General features: G+C 48.3%; 1 protein-coding gene across 2 annotated transcripts in view; it reads left to right on the top strand.

Annotated features, from left to right (window-relative positions):
* The first annotated feature begins 14,778 nt into the window (after window positions 1-14,778).
* ATXN7L3 (ataxin 7 like 3) overlaps window positions 14,779-21,163 on the top strand; it is a 39,409-nt gene continuing 33,024 nt past the window's right edge. For both annotated transcript variants that reach the window (XM_060255446.1, XM_060255447.1), the window contains exons 1-2: window positions 14,779-14,932; window positions 19,314-19,446. In XM_060255446.1, coding sequence (XP_060111429.1) covers window positions 14,882-14,932; window positions 19,314-19,446 — 184 coding nt within the window. In that variant the 5' untranslated portion in view covers window positions 14,779-14,881. The remainder of the gene's footprint in view (window positions 14,933-19,313; window positions 19,447-21,163) is intronic.

A 21,163-nucleotide genomic window follows, 5' to 3' on the forward strand; every position in this document is an offset into this window, starting at 1 on the left:
AAAGGTGGAGAAGGAAACCGGATGAAACAAGTGGTAGCTTAGATTGGGGAGCCAGTGTGGCTGGAATGGGAGGCTAGGACCTAGCAGATGCAACTGCAAATCCAACTTGGCCATGAAGTTTGCTGAGTGACCTTGGGCCAGTTTTCATGGAGCCTACCTTACAGTGTTGTTCTGAGGGTAAAACGGGAGGGACCCAAGGCGTGTGCCTGCTCCTGGAGGTCAAAGGGTGATACACACCTCAGTCTTCTCCTTAGAGTTGGAGGGGGGGGGAGGGATGGCATATGTTTGAAGACAGCTACAATTTTTTTTTTTAATCAGCAAATCAGCCAATTTAGCTGCCTTACTCTCCCCCCCGCTCTCAGGGTTTATATTTGTATTGCGACAGTTTCTAAAAAGGTAAAGGTAGTCCCCCTGTGCAAGCAACAGTCATTTCCAACTCTGGAGTGACCTCGCATCACGATGTTTTCACGGCAGACTTTTTACGGGGTGGTTTGCCATTTCCTTCCCCAGTCATCTACACTCCCCCCCCCCGGCAAGCTGGGGTCTCCTTTTACCGACCTCAGAAAGATGGAAGGCTGAGTCAAGGAAACCTTGAGCTGGCTACCTGAACCCAGCTTCCGCTGGGATCGAACTCAGCTCGTGAGCAGAGAGCTCGAACTGCAGTACTGCAGCTTTACCACGCTGCGTCACGGGGCTCTCGTGACACCTAGGTTAGGCTTTTTGATGTATCATTTGTTTATCTTAAGATTTCTTTATTTTTACCTGTGTACTTAGATTAGGGGATTGTTTTCAGTGTTTCTTGATGTAAAATGTACAGGGAGAGTGATATAATAGTTTAAATAATAATAATAATAATGATAATGACAGATAGACAGACGGAGATCCAAGCCCTACCTTTTACTTTACTTTTTCTTTACTTTTACTTTATTTATGATTTATATCCCACCCTTCCCACCAAGGTGGCTCAGGGCGGCTCACAACACACGAAGTCTAACATAACAATATTAAGTTTTAGGCATTTTACACAGTTAAAATATTTAAAATATTAAAAACATTAAAACATCAGAAGTCTATTGGAACTACACTTAATTTCCTATGCCGGTTAGTTGTAGGCCAGCCGGAAGAGGGTTGTCTTACAGGCTCTGCGGAATTGAGCAAGGTCCCGCAGGGCCCTCACCTCCTCCGGCAGCTGGTTCCACCAGGAACGTGCCATTACAGAGAAAGCCCTATCCCTGGTAGATTTCATGCGGGCTTCCTTTGGCCCAGGGATAACAAGAAGATTTTGGGTTCCTGATCTCAGCACTCTCTGGGGAACACCTGAGCTATTACCGTTCCGTAGGGCTTGCAAGACATGGGTTGACCTCCCTTGTTGTGACATCAGGCTGGATTATTGTGCAAAATTCTTATTGCCATCGTTTTATTCTTGGGCCGATTGTTGTTTCTGTAAAATGTGCCCTTCCCGCCTGCGATGCAGTTTTAACTATTGTTGTTGGTTTTGTCAATTTTATGGCATTATTTGTAGCCTTAATTTGTGAGGTTTTGTTGTTATTTAAATTACGTTGTGACCCCGTTTATGGAAAGGGCAAAATATAAGCCTACAAAACAATTTTTTTTAAAAAAATGCGACATATAATGACAAACAGGCAAACAGATTGGCAAGGGAAGGCCTGCTAGTCTGGAGAAACTGATCCTTGGAAATAATAAAAAGAGCTGAACTTTCGCCAGGCATGTAAAAGTGAGCATTTTGTTTTGGCGAGCGCCTTTCTCACCCACCCACCCCGGTTGTCGGGGCCCTGCTCTGACCAACAGCTTCAGACAAGATTGCATTTTCTTCACTACTTGGTCATTGTGGCCCATCGGGGTTAGAGAGCAGGTGAGAGACTGTTTTGTCTGGGGCATGCAGCTGTGTAACTGAGAGAGCCTGCCAAAGCAAGCCGTTCTTCCCCCTTCCTCCCCAAGGGAGGAGCCTCAGCCAATGGAGAAAACAGAGGTTTTGCTCTGTATCTCCTGTGCAGTTGAGCAAGCCTGGAAAAGCAAGCTGTTACGCAGAAGGAAGCAAGAGAAAGGGAGAAGGAAGCAGATGACAGCCAGTTGCTCGGGGGCCTGATAGGAGCCCTCCGGGGGCCTGATTTGGCCCCTTAACTGCATGTTTGACACCCCTGCTTTAGGTGAACCAAGTAGCAAAATAAGATGGCCATGAGGGTGCTGGGGGAAATGTCAGTTTGGGGTGGGGCAGGTTTGAGGTCTGCATGTGAGGAGTATTTGAGAAGGAGCAGGGTTCGTGTGCAGCATTTGGGGGATGATCTAGCACAGCGTGTGCCTAAGCTGAAGTTTGGGATGGGTTGCTACGTTGGCCAACATGTATGCAAAACAGCCAACTGAAATCAGTAAACGTTATGAACTTCCCTACCTTGTAGACTGCCCTCTAGCCGCTCAGTCGCTTGAATGTGGAGAGGGGCACTACAAGATGTCTGGCTCTTCATCGTGGTCTCGGTGCAGTCACACACTTTGGTCTTGCCCTTGGCAATGAATCCATACCTCGGAGACTCCAATAGCTCGCTCGGAGCGTCTTTTTTGGTGCGACTTTCGTTTCGCTCTGGGGAGCAGGCATCGACTGCGCATGCCTGGAGCGACCGGAAGACGCCCCTCCCACTCAGTTTCTTCCTAACTGCCGCCCAGACAGCACCTACCTTGCTGCATTCCTTCTCCTTAGCTCGTTCCTCCTCTTGTTCGTGTGGTATCGTATATTTTCTTTGTTTCTCCTGCTACGTGTGCCTTTTTCTTCATCCCCTTAAAAAAAAAAGAGGCCCTGTTACTGCGCTTTCTTTCTCCCCCTCTCCCCCCCCCCCTTGTCCGGAGCGTAAGGAAGGGAATCCAACTTTTTAAAACTGCCGGAGGTGCAGGGCTAAAATCCCCACAACTGATGGACATTCCCACTGCCTGTTTTGTTTGGGAGAAGCCCATTGAGTCGAAACCTGCCTCCATTACGCCAACTTCGGGAAACAAGAGTGAAAAAATTGAGCAGCAAGATTCCGCAGTTTCCTCCTTGAGATCCCTCCGGGCTCCCTCTGGATCGACTTCCCTGCCGCCTCCCGTAGAAAGAGCGGGAGATTCAGCTACGTCGGCCACTGTTCAGTCACTGAGAAAGCATAAGCCCGACAAGGGAGCTTCCTGCCATTCTGAGACCGGACAAAAGTCCTCTAAAAAGTCTCGACACCACTCTGAGTCTTCGGCTTCAGCTCCCAAAAAAGCGCGGGAATTGTCCGCTTCGACAGCCCACCCGACTCTGGCATCCAAACCACTAAAAACTGTCTTGACCCCATCATCCAAATCGGCTCCGACAGCCTCTACAACGAAGTCGACTCTTACAATTACCGTCTTGAAGACGACCCCAACGGCGGCCATTACCCTATCGTCTATGGCCTCGACCCAGCCCTTGAACCCGTCTCAGATACCTGCTTCGACTCTGTCAACACAGCTCTTCCTGCCACCTGAGCTGTTGGCTCCAACCGATGTCATCACCGACATGCCGCAGGTCCCGTCCAATGCTCCACTGGATATCATCCCTATACCTTCCAGATCACTCTCGGTTCACAGCACGGTTCCTCTGGACATCCTTGAACCCGAACCCCAGCTCCGACCTTGCAACCTTATTCGTTCTGAGGCTTTCAAAGACATCGAGGTTTCTCCCCTGTATAGTCTTCTACACAGGTCTCCTCGAAGCACTACAGACGGGAACATGATGTGTCCTGCTTCCGCTCACCGTTCGATAGAGAACGTCATTGACACAACAGAGAGTACTATCATCACCGCCGACGGGGCAATTACTCCTCTGCATCTCGATCACCATCTCCTCGATCCCGTAGGACTCTCAGACATTATTCTTGATCGCCCTCAGACAATGGATACAGACAACCCCGGTACCGCGAGCTCTACGATCGGATCCGTGACTTCGATGCAATGTACTACTGAACGCGAGACTTCAAACCCTGTGCCGCACTGAACCCGCACTGAACATTGGCCACTGTGTGAAACAGAGTGTTGGACTGGATGGGCCATTGGCCTGATCCAACATGGCTTCTCTTATATTCTTATCCTCATACACCCCCTCGGAACCCAGATGACTCCGATTCTGATGAGGCACACTCTTCATGCTCGGACTCGGAGCAGCCTCTGTCACCAGGCTCGCCAGGTTCAGACACCACCAAACCATCTCTCTCCTTCCAAGGCCTCAACCATGGTGGAGGCCCTTAACATCAAGCTTCCATCTGACTCTCCGAAGATATTGGATGTAGTCCATGACTTGGTATAGGCAGACTTCCCAGCAGGGTCACTCCTCCTCATGCTTCCGGTGCACCTCGAGGGTCCGCGAGAGGCTTGGAATAAGTCTGCCTCCGTGCCACCGACTTTGAAAAGCTTTGACTCCCTTTACAGGGTTTATGCTCCAGAGTCAAAGTTCCTCGCATCCCACCCAGCACCGAGTTCTATAATCACTCACTCAGCATCAAAGGCTAAACCTCCTAGACATCCTACCCCACCAGATTGTGAGGGCCACAAGCTAGATACTGTGGCGCGCAAGATCTACTCCCTGGCCGCCACCAACTCCACGATAAACAACTACCTGGCCTATTTCTCCGCTTACACCTATAATTTAGCCAACCAGTTCACACCACTGATCCAGGCCCTACCTGATGCCTCCCAGCAAGCGGCTTCAGACCTCATGGCTGAGCTTTCAAGAGTCAACAAGCGGCAGATAAACTCCATCCGGCATGCTGTATCCTGCTCTTCCAGAGTAATGGCCTCTTCCGTCGCCCTAAGACGCCACGCTTGGCTCCAGTCAACGAACTTGCAGACTGACATCATACAAAAAATTGAGGACCTCCATTTTGATGGCCAGGGCCTGTTCCACACGTCTACGGATGAGGTGCTCACTTTCGTAGACGATGATCAGAAGTGGGCCAAGCGTTTGAGTGTCACTCAACCACTTGCATAAGCCAGCCAGCCCAGAACCTGGAGACCCTTCTACCCAAAGCGACAGCGTTCTCCAAAGCAACAGGACTACTGAAAGAGAAGGGCCCCCCCAGTCCAAGCAACCTTTTCATCCAAAGTCTCGGACCCAACCATCAAAGAAGCCGACACCTCCCTTCAAGCAGTCTCTTTGACTCCCCCCCCATCCCACCGAACACACATCTCAATTCACAACACTGCACCCCTTTTTAAGAACGTGGCAGAACATCACCACGGACTCATGGGTGCTCACTATAATTCAAATTGGCTACGCCATAGAGTTCACTTTGCCCCCCTCCCCCACCACTTCGTCACTATCCCTCTATCTCCACAGCTTCATCAGGAGATTAAAGATCTTCTCAAGGGTGCAATAGAGCCTGTCTCCCCTCACCATCAGGGGACAGGTTTCTACTCACGGTACTTCCTAGTTCCGAAATGGGATGGAGGCAAGCGCCGTATTCTGGATCTGAGAAGATTAAACAAATGAATAAGCGACAAAAAAATTCAGAATGCTCTCCATCCAGTTGATCCTCCCTCTTATCCCCCAGGGTACTTGGATGGCATCCCTGGATCTTCAGGAAGCCTATTTCCACCTAACCATCGGGCCCCGGCATCGGCGTTTCCTGCGCTTCGCCGTAGGACACCAGCATTTCCAATATCGGGCTCTTCCTTTCGGACAATCAACAGCTCCATGAGTATTCTTGAAATGCATGGCAGTGGTGGCAGCGGCTCTTCACCTCCGCAACATCTCCGTCTCCCCATACATAGACAATTGACTCATAATCACCACATCCCCTCACCAACTAGAGAAAGACCTCTGCACCACCCATGCTCTGCTGGACTCCCTAGGTCTCTGTGTGAACCTCGTCAAGTCACACCTCACCCATACGCAGGACATTCAATTTATAGGCGCTCGCCTGTGCATGAGCCCCCACTTGGTTTTCCTCCCTCAGGATCACGCTTTGACTATCCAGTCTCTCGCGACCTCACTCTTACGCAATCCAGCACAGCCTGCATTCATTTTTCAGCGCCTCTTAGGCCTCATGGCCACAACCACCTCTGTGCTTCTCTTCCCGAGGCTTCGAATGCGACCACTTCAACTCCGGTTTGTACGTGCCTTTCGTCCTCGCGTACAGTCACAATCCACCACGCTGACTGCACCCCAAAGAGTCGTCCTATCCCTCCTGTGGTGGACCAACCTAACCAATCTGCTGCAGGGGACACCTTTCATACTGCCGTCTCCCTCAGCCATGGTGACGACGTGGGGTTGGGGAGCCCACCTCGAGAACAAGACCGTCAGAGGTCTCTGGACTCTGGCAGAAAGACGTTTTCACATCAACTGCCTAGAACTTATTGCCGTCCACAGGTCTCTCCAGTCCTTCCTCCCTGCGTTAGTTGGCAGGCATATACAGATCACCACGGACAATATGGCCATGGTTTTCTATGTGTACAAACAAGGAAGGATCAGATCCGCCAGACTCTGTCGTCTGGCCATGACTCTTTGGGAATGGGGCATCAAAAACAATATCCACTTGACAACCATTCACCTCCCCAGGGTGGAGAACATCCTGGCGGACTCTCTCAGCAGACTTTGCTTGGACGACTACGAATGGTCCCTCAATCCATTCTACCTCCAGCGTATTTTCAATGTCTTCGGGACGCCCCAAGTAGACGTCTTTGCTTCCTGGACCAACACGAACTGCGACCACTTTTACTCCAGGGGCACCAACGATCCGTTCCTTCACACATGGACGGGATCCCTCCATTACATCTTCCCCCCAATCCCTCTAATATCTCGAACCATTCTCAAGCTTGTTCGGGACGGGATGGACTGCATCATGATAACGCCCTGGTGGCCTCGTCAACCATGGTTCATGAGCCTCCTTCAGGCTGTCGCATCACACTTACTGACGCTTACCTCTAGTGGCCGATCTCCTGATGCAACATCGGGCGCAGGTGTGGCACCACAATCCTCAACTCCTACGACTCACAGCATGGAGGATTCACCCTTAAATCTGCCACCTGAGGTTGAGCATGTCATCTTAAATGCAAGAAAACCCTCGACTAGACGTTCTTATTCTCTCAAATGGAAACGGTACTGTACTTATGCAAAGTCCCTCTGCCTTGACCCCAGGACTGCACTGCTCCAGATGATCCTACAGTACCTGCTATCCTTGCACACCGCTGGCCTCAGCTACTCTTCTCTAAAAGTTCATATGTCTGCTATCTCTGCCTTCCATGTGCCTGTCGAGGGCCAGACTGTTTTTCTCACACCATTTATCAAAATCCTTCCTTAATGGGATGCTTCATCTACACCCCCCAGTAAAACCTCTCATACCAGCCTGGAGTCTATCGCTGGTTCTTAACCAATTTATGAGGCCACCTTTCGAGCCTTAGCGTCTGCAGCGCTGCATCTTGTCTCCTGGAAGACCGCTCTCCTCGTTGCACTCACCTTGGGCAAACGAGCCAGCGATCTCAATGCCTTCTGCTCTGACCCGCCTTCCACGTGTTCCACAACAACAAGGTGGTTCTTCGGGCAGATCCGGCCTTTCTACCCAAGTTGGTGTCCACCTTCCACCTTTCAGGTTCCTGACCCCAAGAACTCAGGCCAAAGGGCACTGCACACGCTGGACGTTAAGCATGCCCTAGCATTCTCTCTCTTCCCCACACAGTCCTTCCATAAGGACCCTAACCGTTTTGTGGCCTATGGCAACCTGCATAAGGGGTCTAAAATATCTACCTAGAGACTGCCCTAGTGGGTAGCTAATGCCATTTGTTTGTGTTATGAGACTGCCAAACAACCCTTACCTGAAGGTCTTAGAGCTCACTCGACCAGAGCCATCTCGACCTCGTCAGCTTTCCTTGAGGGCGTCTCCCTGGAGGACATCTGCGCTACTGCATCCGGGTCCTCCCCATCCACGTTCGTCTCCCACTACGCCCTGGACATTTATATGAACATATGAAGCTGCCTTATACTGAATCAGACCCTTGGTCCATCAAAGTCAGTATTGTCTTCTCAGACTGGCAGCGGCTCTCCAGGGTCTCAGGCTGAGGTTTTTTACACCTATTTGCCTGGACCCTTTTTTGGAGATGCCAGGGATTGAACCTGGGACCTTCTGCTTCCCAAGCAGATGCTCTACCACTGAGCCACCGTCCCTCGTGCTAGGCGAGACGCCTCCTTTGGACAAGCAGTCCTCAAATCCATCTTCTGCTGACATAACCTCAGGTGATTGCCTGCTAAAACTGTGAGTATGCAAATGTACCACCAGCCACCACCTTTTTCTTCATTTTCAGCTTACTAATCACCCATGTGTGGGACTGCACAGAGGCCACGATGAAGATAAACAGGTTGCTTACCTGTAACTGATGATCTTCGAGTGGTCATCTGTGCAGTCACACACATCCACCCAGCCTCCTCCTCTGCTGGCTCTCCCTGGTCCCGTACTATTTTATCTTGCCAGTAGTGGCTGGAAGAAACTGAGTGGGAGGGTCGTCTTCTGGTCGCTCCAGGCATGTGCAGTCGATGCCTGCTCCCCAGAGCAAAATGGAAGTCGCACCAAAAAAGACGCTCCGAGCAAGCCGTTGGAGGCTTCGAGTTATGGATCTGTTGCCGAGGGCAAGACCCATGTGTGTGACTGCACAGATGACCACTCGAAGATCATCGGTTACTGGTAAGCAACCTGTGTTTTTTTGGGGTTTCCCATTGGGACCCTCTCCTCTTTCAGCACCTTGTCTGGAATGGGGGAATCTGATTCCAGATGGCCAGCTGGAAGTACTCAGTGGACATTACAGGTCCCATAGTGACCGTTTTTCTTCTTCCCTTCTTTGTTAGGTTAATGAAGGCTACATCTGGTGTTAAAAGGAGCCCATCTCTTAACAATAGGGGGCCAAGGGAGAGCCCCAAGTTATTGGCAGGCCCTGCAAGCGAGACTGTTGTTCCTCTGCCTTCTCCCTCTCTCCCTCCCTCCATCCCTGTATTCAAAACTTCAGGTCCTCCATATGTGGCTTCCCCTACAGCAGGGCCAGCATCACAAGGAAACCCAGGCTGGAACGTGTCAAATCGGGAAGACAACAGATTAGTTTTTACAAAACAGAATCACTCTGTGGGCTTCTAGGTCGGAGGTAGAATCTCCCATAACTTGGCCAACTTTTTAAGCCTCGTCCTAGGGATGGGTGTGGGGAGAGTGTAGGAATATTGAAAGATTATACATGTGTGAGTCTGTGGGGCATTGCCCACCCAGCTAATATTTCTTTCCTATTTGGTTTCAGTGTCAGGAAAGGGGGAAAAGGAAATCCAGGGTTTTTTAGGCACCACGCCTTGCCAAGAAGTAAAAAAAGAAACAAGGACTCAACATTTAAAACAAAGAAACCTCAATGTCTTAGGTGTTGGCATGAAATTTAGAATAATAGAGTTGGAAGGGACCTCCAGGGTCATTTAGTCCAAGCCCCTGCACAATGCAGGAAACTCACAAATATCTCCCACTAAATTCACAGGATCTTGTAAGAGCGAAGGTGGCTAGCTTTTCAGACAAGCCTGGTCTGAAGCAACAGAACAAATTTTGAGACCGGCGGCATCTTTTAAGACCAGTCAAGTTTTATTCAAGGTATAAGTTGTCATGTGCATGCACACAAAAGCTTATACCCAGAATTAAACTTTGTTGGTACCCAGAATTAAACTTTGTTGGATTTTAAGCTGCCACTGAACTCAAACTTTATTCTATGACTGAAGTGTTTTGCATCTATTAATAGGGTCAAACACCAGCTTTTTAATGATAGAACCAGCCGAAAGGTGGATTTCTTTAGTCTGGCTAATCTTTAAAACATTGGAAGCAAGCTTTTGAGCCGCAACCATTGTTTTTTTTTTTTTTTTAAAAAAATGGAATTTGAATATTCCGAAGCAATATATATATGTGTGTGTGTGTGTGTGTTTGTATAAAATTAGAGGTGTGCACACACAGATGTTGCTTAACTGAGGTTGCGGGTGAGCTGGTTGAATCTGCTTCATGTTTTAAAAAGCTTTTTTTTTTAAGCTTTCAGTTAAGCAGTAATGCTTTTAAAAAAGGTTTTTTAAATAAATTAAAATCTTTCCATGTGTTTTCGTTCTGTCCAGTCCCTCTTCAGCAAGAGTCTAAGGCATTATTTCTACATAATGCCATGGAAATTTGGCGGCGGGGGGTGGGTGGGTGGGTGGGCTTCTGCCTTTGATCTGCAAATGGACTTTGGAGATTCTTTGCAGCCCACGAGGACTCTGCCCCCCACCCCCTTTCTCTTCTTTCCCCCCTTGCTTGCCCTGTACTTTTGTTCTGATACACTGCTTGCTGCCTGGAGGTTCTGGAGGAGAGAGAGGGTGAGTCAGCAGAAGACCCCACAAGGGAGCACAGTCTGTTTCAGTCCTGACAGGGTACAAATCGAAATGAAAGGGCCGCGGTGACTCTTGGGATGAGTGATCACTCTCTGCGGGCCGGGGTCATTCTTTGTCTCTTCTAAATGTGCAGTTTTGTAGAGCCACGTCTCCCCTTTGGTGATTCAGTCGTCTTTGCGGAAGAGCTCGCGGTCCAGGTCAGTTGAAGCTTTTTGTGTCATGGATTGAATTGGACAAAAGAACTTTATGGAGGAGACGGGGAGTTACGAAAGCACTGGCCCCCCAAAAGGGCACTGTTTTCAGATCATCCGTTTCCCACCATCTTGCTTCCATCTGTCAGCTCTTTTAGGGTGTGTATGGGGTGGGGGGGTGCGTGTGTTCTCACGTCTCTGCTAGAAGTTGCACGTGTATAGTCTGATAACGTAGCCCAGCTTTTCCCCAGTGGTAGAAGTAATGGGGGCAGTTGCTCACTTTTTGATTGGCACTGGTTCTCTTAGAATCCTGGTTCAGTAGATTCTGAAATGTGCTTTCTCCCTGCCCCCTTCTCTTGTGACTGCAGCTGCCAGGGAAGGTGTGTATGTTGGACAGCACAGTCTGGGGGTGGGTGGGAGGGTGCGGGAATTCTACACAAGATCTGGTGGGTTGGTTATGCCCTGCTCAGGGAGTCGTCTCGGATTGAAGAATTCAGACTGATACTCTGTGCCGTTAAGTGATGTGTTACCATTGATTATCAGTAAAGATGCTTTCTGCGTGGAACACGCTGTAGCCTGAGCCATCAGGAATCGGTGCAAACTGTTTTGTCCAGGGATAGCTGGTATGTTTCAATCAGGGATAACTGTTTTGTCCAGGGATAGCTGATATGTTTCGATCAAGGATAACTGTTTTGTCCAGGGATAGCTGATATGTTTCAATCAAGGATAACTGTTTTGTCCAGGGTAGCTGGTATGTTTCAAGGATAACTGTTTTGTCCAGGGATAGCTGGTATGTTTCGATCAGATAACTGTTTTGTCCAGGGATAGCTGGTATGTTTAGATCAGGGTTAACTGTTTTGACCAGTGATAGCTGGTATGTTTCGATCAAGGATAACTGTTTTGTCCAGGGATAGCTGATATGTTTCGATCAAGGATAACTGTTTTGTCCAGGGATAGCTGATATGTTTCGATCAAGGATAACTGTTTTGTCCAGGGTAGCTGGTATGTTTCAAGGATAACTGTTTTGTCCAGGGATAGCTGGTATGTTTCGATCAAGGATAACTGTTTTGTCCAGGGATAGCTGGTATGTTTAGATCAGGGTTAACTGTTTTGACCAGTGATAGCTGGTATGTTTCAATCAGGGATAACTGTTTTGTCCAGGGATAGCTGGTATGTTTAGATCAGGGTTAACTGTTTTGACCAGTGATAGCTGGTATGTTTCAATCAGGGATAACAGTTTTGTCCAGGGATAGCTGGTATGTTTCGATCAGTCTTCCCTCTAAGCTGCATTAGTGTGAGCTAGCTCACAGATTTTTAGTCCCCAGCTTACAGATTTTTGTCTTAGCTCAGGAAGGATGACCCCAGAGCACAATAATTTATGCAGTAGCTCACAACTTTAATGCCGGTCGCTCCCAACTTTAATGCCAGTAGCTCACAAAGTAGAATTTTTGCTCACAAGACTCTGCAGCTTAGAGGGAACGTTGGTTTCGATCAGGGCTTTGCTGGACACTTTCGGAGGAAATCATTTCTCAAGAAGAGCGGAATTCTAGCAGAGCTACATAATTAGTAAGTTTATGTGATTCTGTCACTTCTGTGACGTTGCATCATTCCGGTTTTGCTACTTGCGGGAAGCGCAAGGGCCCTGCAGCTCCCGTGCCAGCTGCTGAAAACCTTATTCAGTATCCTCCGTGGCTCCTAAGACTTCAGGAGGAATCGTCAATGCAGTTTTCAAGCTCATCATCTCCATAAGGGTAGAAACAGGATTTAAAAAAAAAAAAAAAGGGCAGGGAAAGAAACTACAATGCTGATTGCAGTGCCAGATACCACATTCTCTGCCTTTTTGTGCTGTGTCATTCAGGGATAAACGCAGTCCTGCGTTTCGCTTGCTTCAGTATATTCTGTGAACTGTCGCCAGGTTTGTGGACTTTGCATCTTTTTTAATGGCGAGAGCGAGCGTGGGATTCAGGGGTGTGTGTACAGTACAGTTCAGCATCCTGAGGTTTTCTGCTTCTCGTGTAATCTTTTTTTAAAAAAAAAAATAAAAAAGGCATGAAAATAGGAGTGGAAATCATGTCAGTTGCTTCTTTGGCATCCAAGATTTCACAGGACGTGGACCAGGCCGATCAGTGAGCCATATTTCTAGACTTGTTGGATAAACATTTGGAGCAGAAGTTCATCAGTGGCTATTAGCCGCAGCGTATTGTTGGAACTCTCTGTCTGGGGCAAGTGATGCTCTGTATTCTTGGTGCTTGGGAGGGGCAACAGTGTGAGGACTTCTGGTGTCCTGGCCCCACTGGTGGACCTCCTGATGGCACTTGGGGGTTTTTTGGCCACTGTGAGACACAGAGTATTGGATTGGATGGGCCATTGGCCTGATCCAACAGGGCTTCTCTTATGTTCTCTTATGAGTGAGAGGAAGATGTGAGAAATCTGGCAGATGTGGTAACATTTCTTGCATGGGCTCTAGCTCTTTTAGATGGCCCCAAACTCTGCGTCTATGTAGCTGGAGCAGCGGTCTGGTGTAGTGGTTAAGAGCAGTGAGCTCTAATCTGGAGAATCGAGTTTGATTCCCCACTCTTCCTTCACATGCAGCCAGATGGGTGACCTTGGGTCAGTCCCAAGCAATGCTCCCTCTAAGCCGTGGAATCTTGTGAGCAAAAATTCTACTTCGTGAGCTACTGGCATTAAAGTTGTGAGCTGCTGCCTAAATTAGTTTGCTCTGGGGCCATTTTCCCTGAGCTAAGACAAAAATGTGTGAGCCGGAGGCTGAAAAACTGTAAGCTAGTTCACGTTAACTCAGCTTAGAGGGAACACTGGTCACAAGTTCTCTCAGAGCTGTTCTCTCAAGACCCGTTCTCTCAGAGCTCTCTCAGCCCAACCTACCTCACAGGATATCTGTTTTGGGGAGACAAAGGGAAGGAGATTTTTAAGCTGCTCCAAGGCTCCTTTGGGTAGGGGTATAAAACCAACGTTGCTGCTTCTTTGGTTCCTAACTCTTTTGATACGGTAACCCACAAGTCCAGTTTTACTTGATATGCTAACCCATCCAAGGCCACAGACACACAGTTAAATATTTTTTAAAACTTAAAATATGCTTAAAAGATTACCATTTTCACAATATTGTTATTTAACAGTCTCTGATAGCTGACACGTCTTGCTCTGAATTCTTGCATCAATATCTGGAGACAGTGTCCGTGCTGTAGCAATCTTATGCTATTCAGGTGGTGTTCAGGTGTGCGTCCGTAAGTTGCAAACCTACTTTTGATTTATTGACATTTATTACAGAAATCTCGTGGTCAATGCTTTGAGCCTAAGACCCAGGGGAAAACATGAAATGGCTGGGCATTGCGAACTTTTGTACATAAGTTGTTTCATGTGCTGGTCAGCCAATGGAGAAAATAGAGGCTTTGCTCTTTAGCTCCTGTAGGGACGGTGGCTCAGTGGTAGAGCATCTGCTTGGGAAGCAGAAGGTCCCAGGTTCAATCCCTGGCATCTCCAAAAAAGGGTCCAGGCAAATAGGTGTGAAAAAAACCTCAGCTTGAGACCCTGGAGGGCCGCTGCCAGTCTGAGAAGACAATACTGACTTTGATGGACCGAGGGTCTGATTCAGTATAAGGCAGCTTCATATGTTCATGAAGCAAGAGAGAGAAGGAAGCAGATGACAGCAAGTAGCTCGCAGGCCTGATAGGACCCCCTCCAAGGGCCTGATTTGGCCCGCGGGCCACTTGTTCGACACTTCTGCTAGATCTTCCTGTAGCTTGCATGCCAGCAAATTATTTCATCTCCCTACCAGGTGGTGACATTTGCCAGGCAATCCTTTGCAGAGTTACTGCGCTCTAAGCCTCTTGATTTCAGTGGGTTCCTACTGGAGTAACTTTGCAGAAGATGGTCGGTTGGTCGATTAGTTAGTTGGTCTAGATAGTTAGATGAAACTACAAAAAAAGAAGCCTTTTAGATCAATTTATGAGGCGCCCGCTAATTGGTATCGTCTCTTGAAACGTTTTGAAAAATCGCTTTTAATGGAAAAGGTTTACCCGGTTGTCAAGAGGAAAGGTGCCTCTTGAAAGAAGTGTTCTCCTTGCACGGCCTTTTTCCTTTGCCCCCTCTGGTCCATAGGTAAGTCCTGTGTCAGCTTAAGCAGTGGGGTTGATTAGTCTGTGGACATGCACAGAAAGCCCTGCTCTTTTCTGCTGCGGCATTTACAGTGAGATCTTATTTGAACAAAAGGTGTTGTTTTTCTGTACACAGGAGGATCCCTTCCCATTTCAGCTTGGCCTGGGCTATGCTACGTTCTTGGTGTCTTCTTCCTTAGTATTTGCAAATGAAAATGGAGGAAATGACTCTGTCTGGCCTGGATAACACCAAGTTGGAGGTAAGCTGCTTCCCTTGAGCTGTGGCTTTTGGGAGAAGATTTTAAGAGAGCCATGCCAGTGGACGTGGGCTGAATAGTGGAGGAGGGGGGCCTAGCTAGAAGATAGGGAGAGGGACGGTGGCTCAGTGGTAGAGCATCTGCTTGGTGAGCAGAAGGTCCCAGGTTCAATCCCTGGCATCTCCAAAAAGGGTCCAGGCAAGTAGGTGTGAAAAACCTCAGCTGGAGACCCTGGAGAGCTGCTGCCCATCTGAGTAGACAAGACTGACTTGGATGGACCGAGGGGCTGATTCAGTAGAAGGCAGCTTCATATGTTCATATATATATGTAAGATGTTTTCTGCCTAGACTAAGGCTTCTTTTCTGGGGGGATGCAGTGGAACAGAGTTCTGGAACCTTTTCGTGGAAGCAAAATACTTTTAAAATGTTAAAAAGTTCATGAAGGGCACCTGTGTGTTTTTCTTTCGCTCTTCTCTTGAGAGTTCCAACACCTCTTTTTCCAGAAAAAAAAGCCCTGCCCAGGCTCATTCCCCTGTGCTCGGATCTGAGGTGCTTCGAAATTGCTTTGAAAGGAAGCTGACCCTGAATGTAAGATGACCATCCTAAAAAAAAGTTTAACTCTCCCCAAAATAAGAAGAACAGAGTTTGAGTCCAGTGGCACCTTTAAGACCAACAAACTTATTGAGGGTTTCCTCTTCTGTGCATGTGAAGACTCAGAATCATAGAATCCTAGAGTTGGAAGAGGCCCCCAGGGTCATCTAGTCCAACCCGCTGCACCATGCAGGAAACTCACAAATACCTCCCCCTAAATTCACATTGCTGTCAGATGGCCATCTAGCCTCTGTTTAAAAACCTCCAAAGAAGGAGAGCGCACCACCTCCCGAGGAAGCCTTTTCCAGTTAGGAATTGCTCTAACGGTCAGGAAGTTCTTCCTAATGTTGAGCTGGAAACTCTTTTGATTTAATTTCAACCCATTGGTTCTGGTCTTACCTTCTGGGGCCGCAGAAAACAATTCTACACCATCCTCTAGATGACAGCCCTTCAAGTACTTGAAGATGATTCTTTATCAGCTGCGCCTTAACTTTGCCATTTCCCCTCTTTGCTTTGGGGAAGGCTTCTGTTGTAAAGTGAGTTCAACCAGCTCTGAATCAACCAAGAACAATTTATTGCAAGAAGAAACAGTCACAAACAGCACAGGCACTTCACTCATTGTATGCACTCTGGCCCTGGTTAACAACACACCTCTAGCAGGCAACGGTTACTCCTATTGGCTCACTCCAGAATCTTTCATTTGCATCTCTTTGTTACAAATTGTTACATGCCTAACATCCTGATTGGCCAGTTCTTCCAGACTTGCTTCAGGATCCTGGTTTGCAAAGAGTGCCTGTCTCAAGCTCAGACAATAATAACCCAGTGAGATGCAATACATAACTCAGCAGATACATAACAGCTTCCCTCTGCTTATCAGTAGAACAATCCCTCTTAATGTGTCCTCATTTCCTACAGAGGTAGCAGATTTTCTCCCCTTTGATATTTATATTCAAAGCCGTGTGACTAGTTTCTGCTCTAATTCCCGTGCATCGTATTCCTCCTCGAGTTGATTGATAACACTTTGGAGGGACAAATCGTTCTTAGATTCAATTCGAGATACTGTATTTTCATACAATTCTGGCAGGCTGATTAAAAGTAACACAAGCAATATCTTTTCCTGCACTTCTTCATTGCTCAGTGCATGCACACAAAAGCTGGTACCTTGGCTAAAACTCTGTTGGTCTTAAAGGTGCTACAGGGCTCAAACTTTTGTTCTGCTGCTTCAGACCAAGATGGCTACCTACCTGAATCTAACACACACACACACAATGTAAGTTAAATGCCATTTAAGATGGCACCCCTTTTTTTCTAATGGTATACCTGTGTGTGTGGGGGGGGGGAGAACCTAGTCTTGTGTTGGATTAAATACTGTAGCAGGGCTTTTTTTTTTTTTGTAGCAGGAACTCCTTTGCATATTAGGCCACACACCCGATATAGCCAATCCTCCAAGAGTTTACAGGACTCTTAGTACAGGGCCTACTGGAAGCTCCAGGAAGATTGGCTGCATCAGGGGGTGTGGCCTAATAGGCAAAGGAGGTCCTGCTAGAATTCCTTACAGGGCTCTTCGTACAGGGCCTGCTGAGAGCTCCAGGAGGATTGGCTGCATCAGGGGTGTGTGGCCTAATAGGCAAAGGAGGTCCTGCTAGAATTCCTTACAGGGCTCTTCGTACAGGGCCTACTGGAAGCTCCAGGAGGATTGGCTGCATCAGAGGTGTGTGGCCTAATATGCAAAGGAGTTCCTGCTACAAAAAAAGCCCTCACTATAAGACAGGGGTCCCCCCAGTATGGTGCCTCTGGTTTCATGGAGTCCACCAACACTTTTTTTAGAAAAAGTCCCATTTGGCAAATGTCCCATTTGGGGTGCGCCCAAATGGGACATTTGCCAAGGAAGGTTTCTGATTGGCCATTGGAGATTTAAATTGACTGTGCAGGTTTTTAAGAAGCTTGCTTTGGTAGCAGGTGCCACCACAGCACAAGGATCTTCACCGTGTGACTGAAGATAAGCTGCGGCAGCCATTTTGTGGCTGGCCCTACCTGCGGTGGCAGCCATTTTTTTGCTACACCCATCACACCGTGTCAGAATTCCAAAGATGCCCGCAGAGCTCAAAAAGATTGGGGAACTCCTGCTTGTAAAAGATCTTTTAAAAACTTATTTCTGGAGACATTTGATGCTTGAAGTATAAAATCCTGAGGCTGGATCCTGTGACAGAAATCTTCCTTTACAGGTGCCATTGAAGTGAAGAAGAGTTGTCTCAAAGCAACTCCTGCTCATTTCTGTGAGAGGTGAACTTCCCGTTGGATTTCATCCTTTCGTATTTGAGTAACACAAAACAGGACGATTTGTTGTTGTGGTTTCGGTTCCGTAACAAGCGGGAATTTCGCAAGCCCGGCCACACATTCTCTCAGGCTTGGCTGTTGGCTGTGTTGCAGAAATATATAACATGAATCATGGACCACTCCCAGTGGAGTTTGTAGTTTCCCATTGCAGTGGATTTGTGTGTCTTAGTTTTTGTTGTGTATCTGTTGGCCTGTCACCCCCCCACCCTAAATTCCATGTCTTCTAAAATTGATCTTGTGCCTCTATGCCAGTGGGAAGTGGTACAAGCTATGTCTGTTGCAGTGATGCTCTGTATTCTTGCTGCATGGGGGGCAACAGAACGTCTGGAGTTCTGACCCCACTGCTGGCCCTCCTGATGGCCTCTGGGTTTTGGCCACTGTGTGACACAGAGCATTGGACTGAAAGGGCCATTGAGCTGATCCAACATGGGTTCTCTTACATTCTTATGTCTGGGGCTGTGTAGGGTTTTGGCCACTGTGTGACACAGAGCGTTGGACTGAAGGGGCCATTGAGCTGATCCAACATGGGTTCTCTTACATTCTTATGTCTGGGGCTGTGTATTCTTGGTGCTTTGGGGAGCAGCTCAGTGGGAGGGCTTCTGGAGTTCTGGTCCCACTGGTGGACCTCTTGACGGCACCTGGGTTTTGGCCACTGTGTGACACAATGGCCCCTTTTCACATTACTGTTCTAAATAGGATGTTATTGGTTGTTGGCCCAATTTCTAGTAAAGCGATACAGGGACAGGGGTTTTGTACAATGAATTTACTTTTGTTAATGAGCTGTCTCTGAAGCGTTGTGGTCATTTCAACCAGTGACAGTTTTTTCTCACCTTTTTTGCCGCCCAATCTTTCTCTGAGGTGAGTGTTCAAAGAAGTGCTATAGCAGCACCATTGGGATGCACTGACTGGATTTAATACACCTCAATGGCGCTGCTATAGCGCTCACCTCAGAACATTTTTTAAAAACCCTCAGAGGAAGATTGTGTGGTGAAAAAGTGGCATTGTGAGAAGCACTATGGACATTTTAAACAGCACACTGCAGCAATTCAGAAGTGCAACGAAGGGGTTGAAAATGAGAAAAAAAGCAGTTTCCCTCAAAAGTGGCTCAGTCACGCTTGCTAATCCCATGTAAGTGGGATTGTATGAACAGATAAATAAATACCACTACCAGCCTGTTACTAAAATGGGTAGGAAAAACGACAGGAAAAATCCATTAGCAGCCAGTTACAAAAACTGAATACAAAGGCAATTTGAAAAGGGTCAGAGTGTTGGACTGGATGAGCCATTGGCCTGACCCAACTTGGCTTCTCTTACGTTCGTATGTTCTTAAGTTTTACTATATACCTTCTGGAGCTGAGCGTCAAAGGTTCTGGCGCCTGATCCAGTTCAGGTTTGTTCCTCTACCCTGCAGCTCTTCCCCGATGTTTCATCTTTTTTGGGGTCTCCTTTCCTTTTAGGCTGTGGCTCATGATATATATACTGACTTGGTTGAAGACGCCTGCCTCGGTTTGTGCTTCGAGGTACATCGGGCAGTCAAGTGTGGCTACTTCTTTCTGGACGAGACAGACCCTGACAGCATGAAGGACTTTGGTAAGTCTGCTCCGGTTTTGTCCCCAAGGGCTCTTTCCTTACTTCTTTTGCCTGAAGCCTGGCATGGATTTAACAGCCTCTGGTTTGCTGGTTCTAATCCAGTTCCAGGATTTAGTTTGGTGTAGCGGTTTGGTGTAGGAGCCAGTTTGGTGTAGTGGTTAAGGGTTAGGTGCACGGACTCTTATCTAGGGGAACTGGGTTTGATTCCCCACTCCTCCACTTGCAGCTGCTGGAATGGCCTTGGGTCAGCCATAGCTCTAATAGAGAGCCAGTTTGGTGTACTGGTTAAGTGTGCAGACTCTTATCTGGGGGAACTGGGTTTGATTCCCCACTCCTCCACTTGCAGCTGCTGGAATGGCCTTGAGTCAGCCATAGCTCTAATAGAGAGCCAGTTTGGTGTAGTGGTTAAGTGTGCAGACTCTTATCTAGGGGAACTGGGTTTGATTCCCCACTCCTCCACTTGCAGCTGCTGGAATGGCCTTGAGTCAGCCATAGCTCTAATAGAGAGCCAGTTTGGTGTAGTGGTTAAGTGTGCGGACTCTTATCTGGGAGAACCGGGTTTGATTCCCCACTCCTCCACTTGCAGCTGCTGGAATGGCCTTGAGTCAGCCATAGCTCTAATAGAGAGCCAGTTTGGTGTAGTGGTTAAGTGTGCGGACTCTTATCTGGGAGAACCGGGTTTGATTCCCCACTCCTCCACTTGCAGCTGCTTGAATGGCCTTGGGTCAGCCATAGCACTAATAGAGAGCCACTTTGGTGTAGTGGTTAAGTGTGCGGACTCTTATCTGGGGGAACTGGGTTTGATTCCCCACTCCTCCACTTGCAGCTGCTGGAATGGCCTTGAGTCAGCCATAGCTCTCATAAGAGTTGTCTTTGAAAGGGCAGCTGCTGTAAGAGCACTCAGCCCTACCCACCTCACAGGGTATCTGTTGTGTGTGGGGGGGAAGGTAAAGGAGATTGTGACCTCTCTGAGATTCAAAGTATAGGGCGGGGTATAAATCCAATATCTTCTTCAATATTTAAACACGTGTTCACTTAGAGCTTTAGAAGCCCTGCAGCCTTTTAAAAATGTTGTATATATTTTTGTATTTGTCTGTGTGCGGCCCCGTAGCCAGGATTTGAAGAATTGGGGGGCCCTGATTTTTTTCAGGGGGCACATAGTGGCCTCAACCTCCATGGCCTTCTCTCCTACCACCGCTGAGGAGGAAAGCTGCCAGCTCGCTGCCATACAGCCTCCCCCCTCCCCACAGTTGCCCCAAGGTGACACCCTTCCACCCCTCTTCCAGCAGCTCTGGTGGGGAGCCATTTAGAGGTTTAGATACGTGCCGCATGGTCTCCTGCTCTTACCTGTAGCATGATCCAGCTAGGCAAGCCCGGCGAGACAAGGGGGGGGGGGTGTGGAAGGCACCACCAAGTTGCAACTGACTTCTGGGGCTACAAGACCTCCAATTCGGATTTCTACCTGCCGGAGGGCGAGCCAAGCCTGCCCAAGCACAGCTCCCATCCTCGCTCAGGTGGCCAGCGAGACCAGGCCAGAAAATCCCTGCAGGCGAACATCACCTCTCCACTGATACCCAGCCCCTGACTGCAGCCGGGACCTCCACGTGTGTGCGTCAGCCTACCCTACCCTGCTGTCTGGCAGAGAAAGCCTGCAATGGAGCCATCTGCTCCCTACCCCCGCCGCCCCCACTTGAGGGCCCGAACGGTCTCTTCTTGC

The sequence above is a fragment of the Heteronotia binoei genome, chromosome 15 (genome assembly GCF_032191835.1).
Source record: "Heteronotia binoei isolate CCM8104 ecotype False Entrance Well chromosome 15, APGP_CSIRO_Hbin_v1, whole genome shotgun sequence".
NCBI classification, from domain to species: Eukaryota; Metazoa; Chordata; class Lepidosauria; order Squamata; family Gekkonidae; genus Heteronotia; species Heteronotia binoei.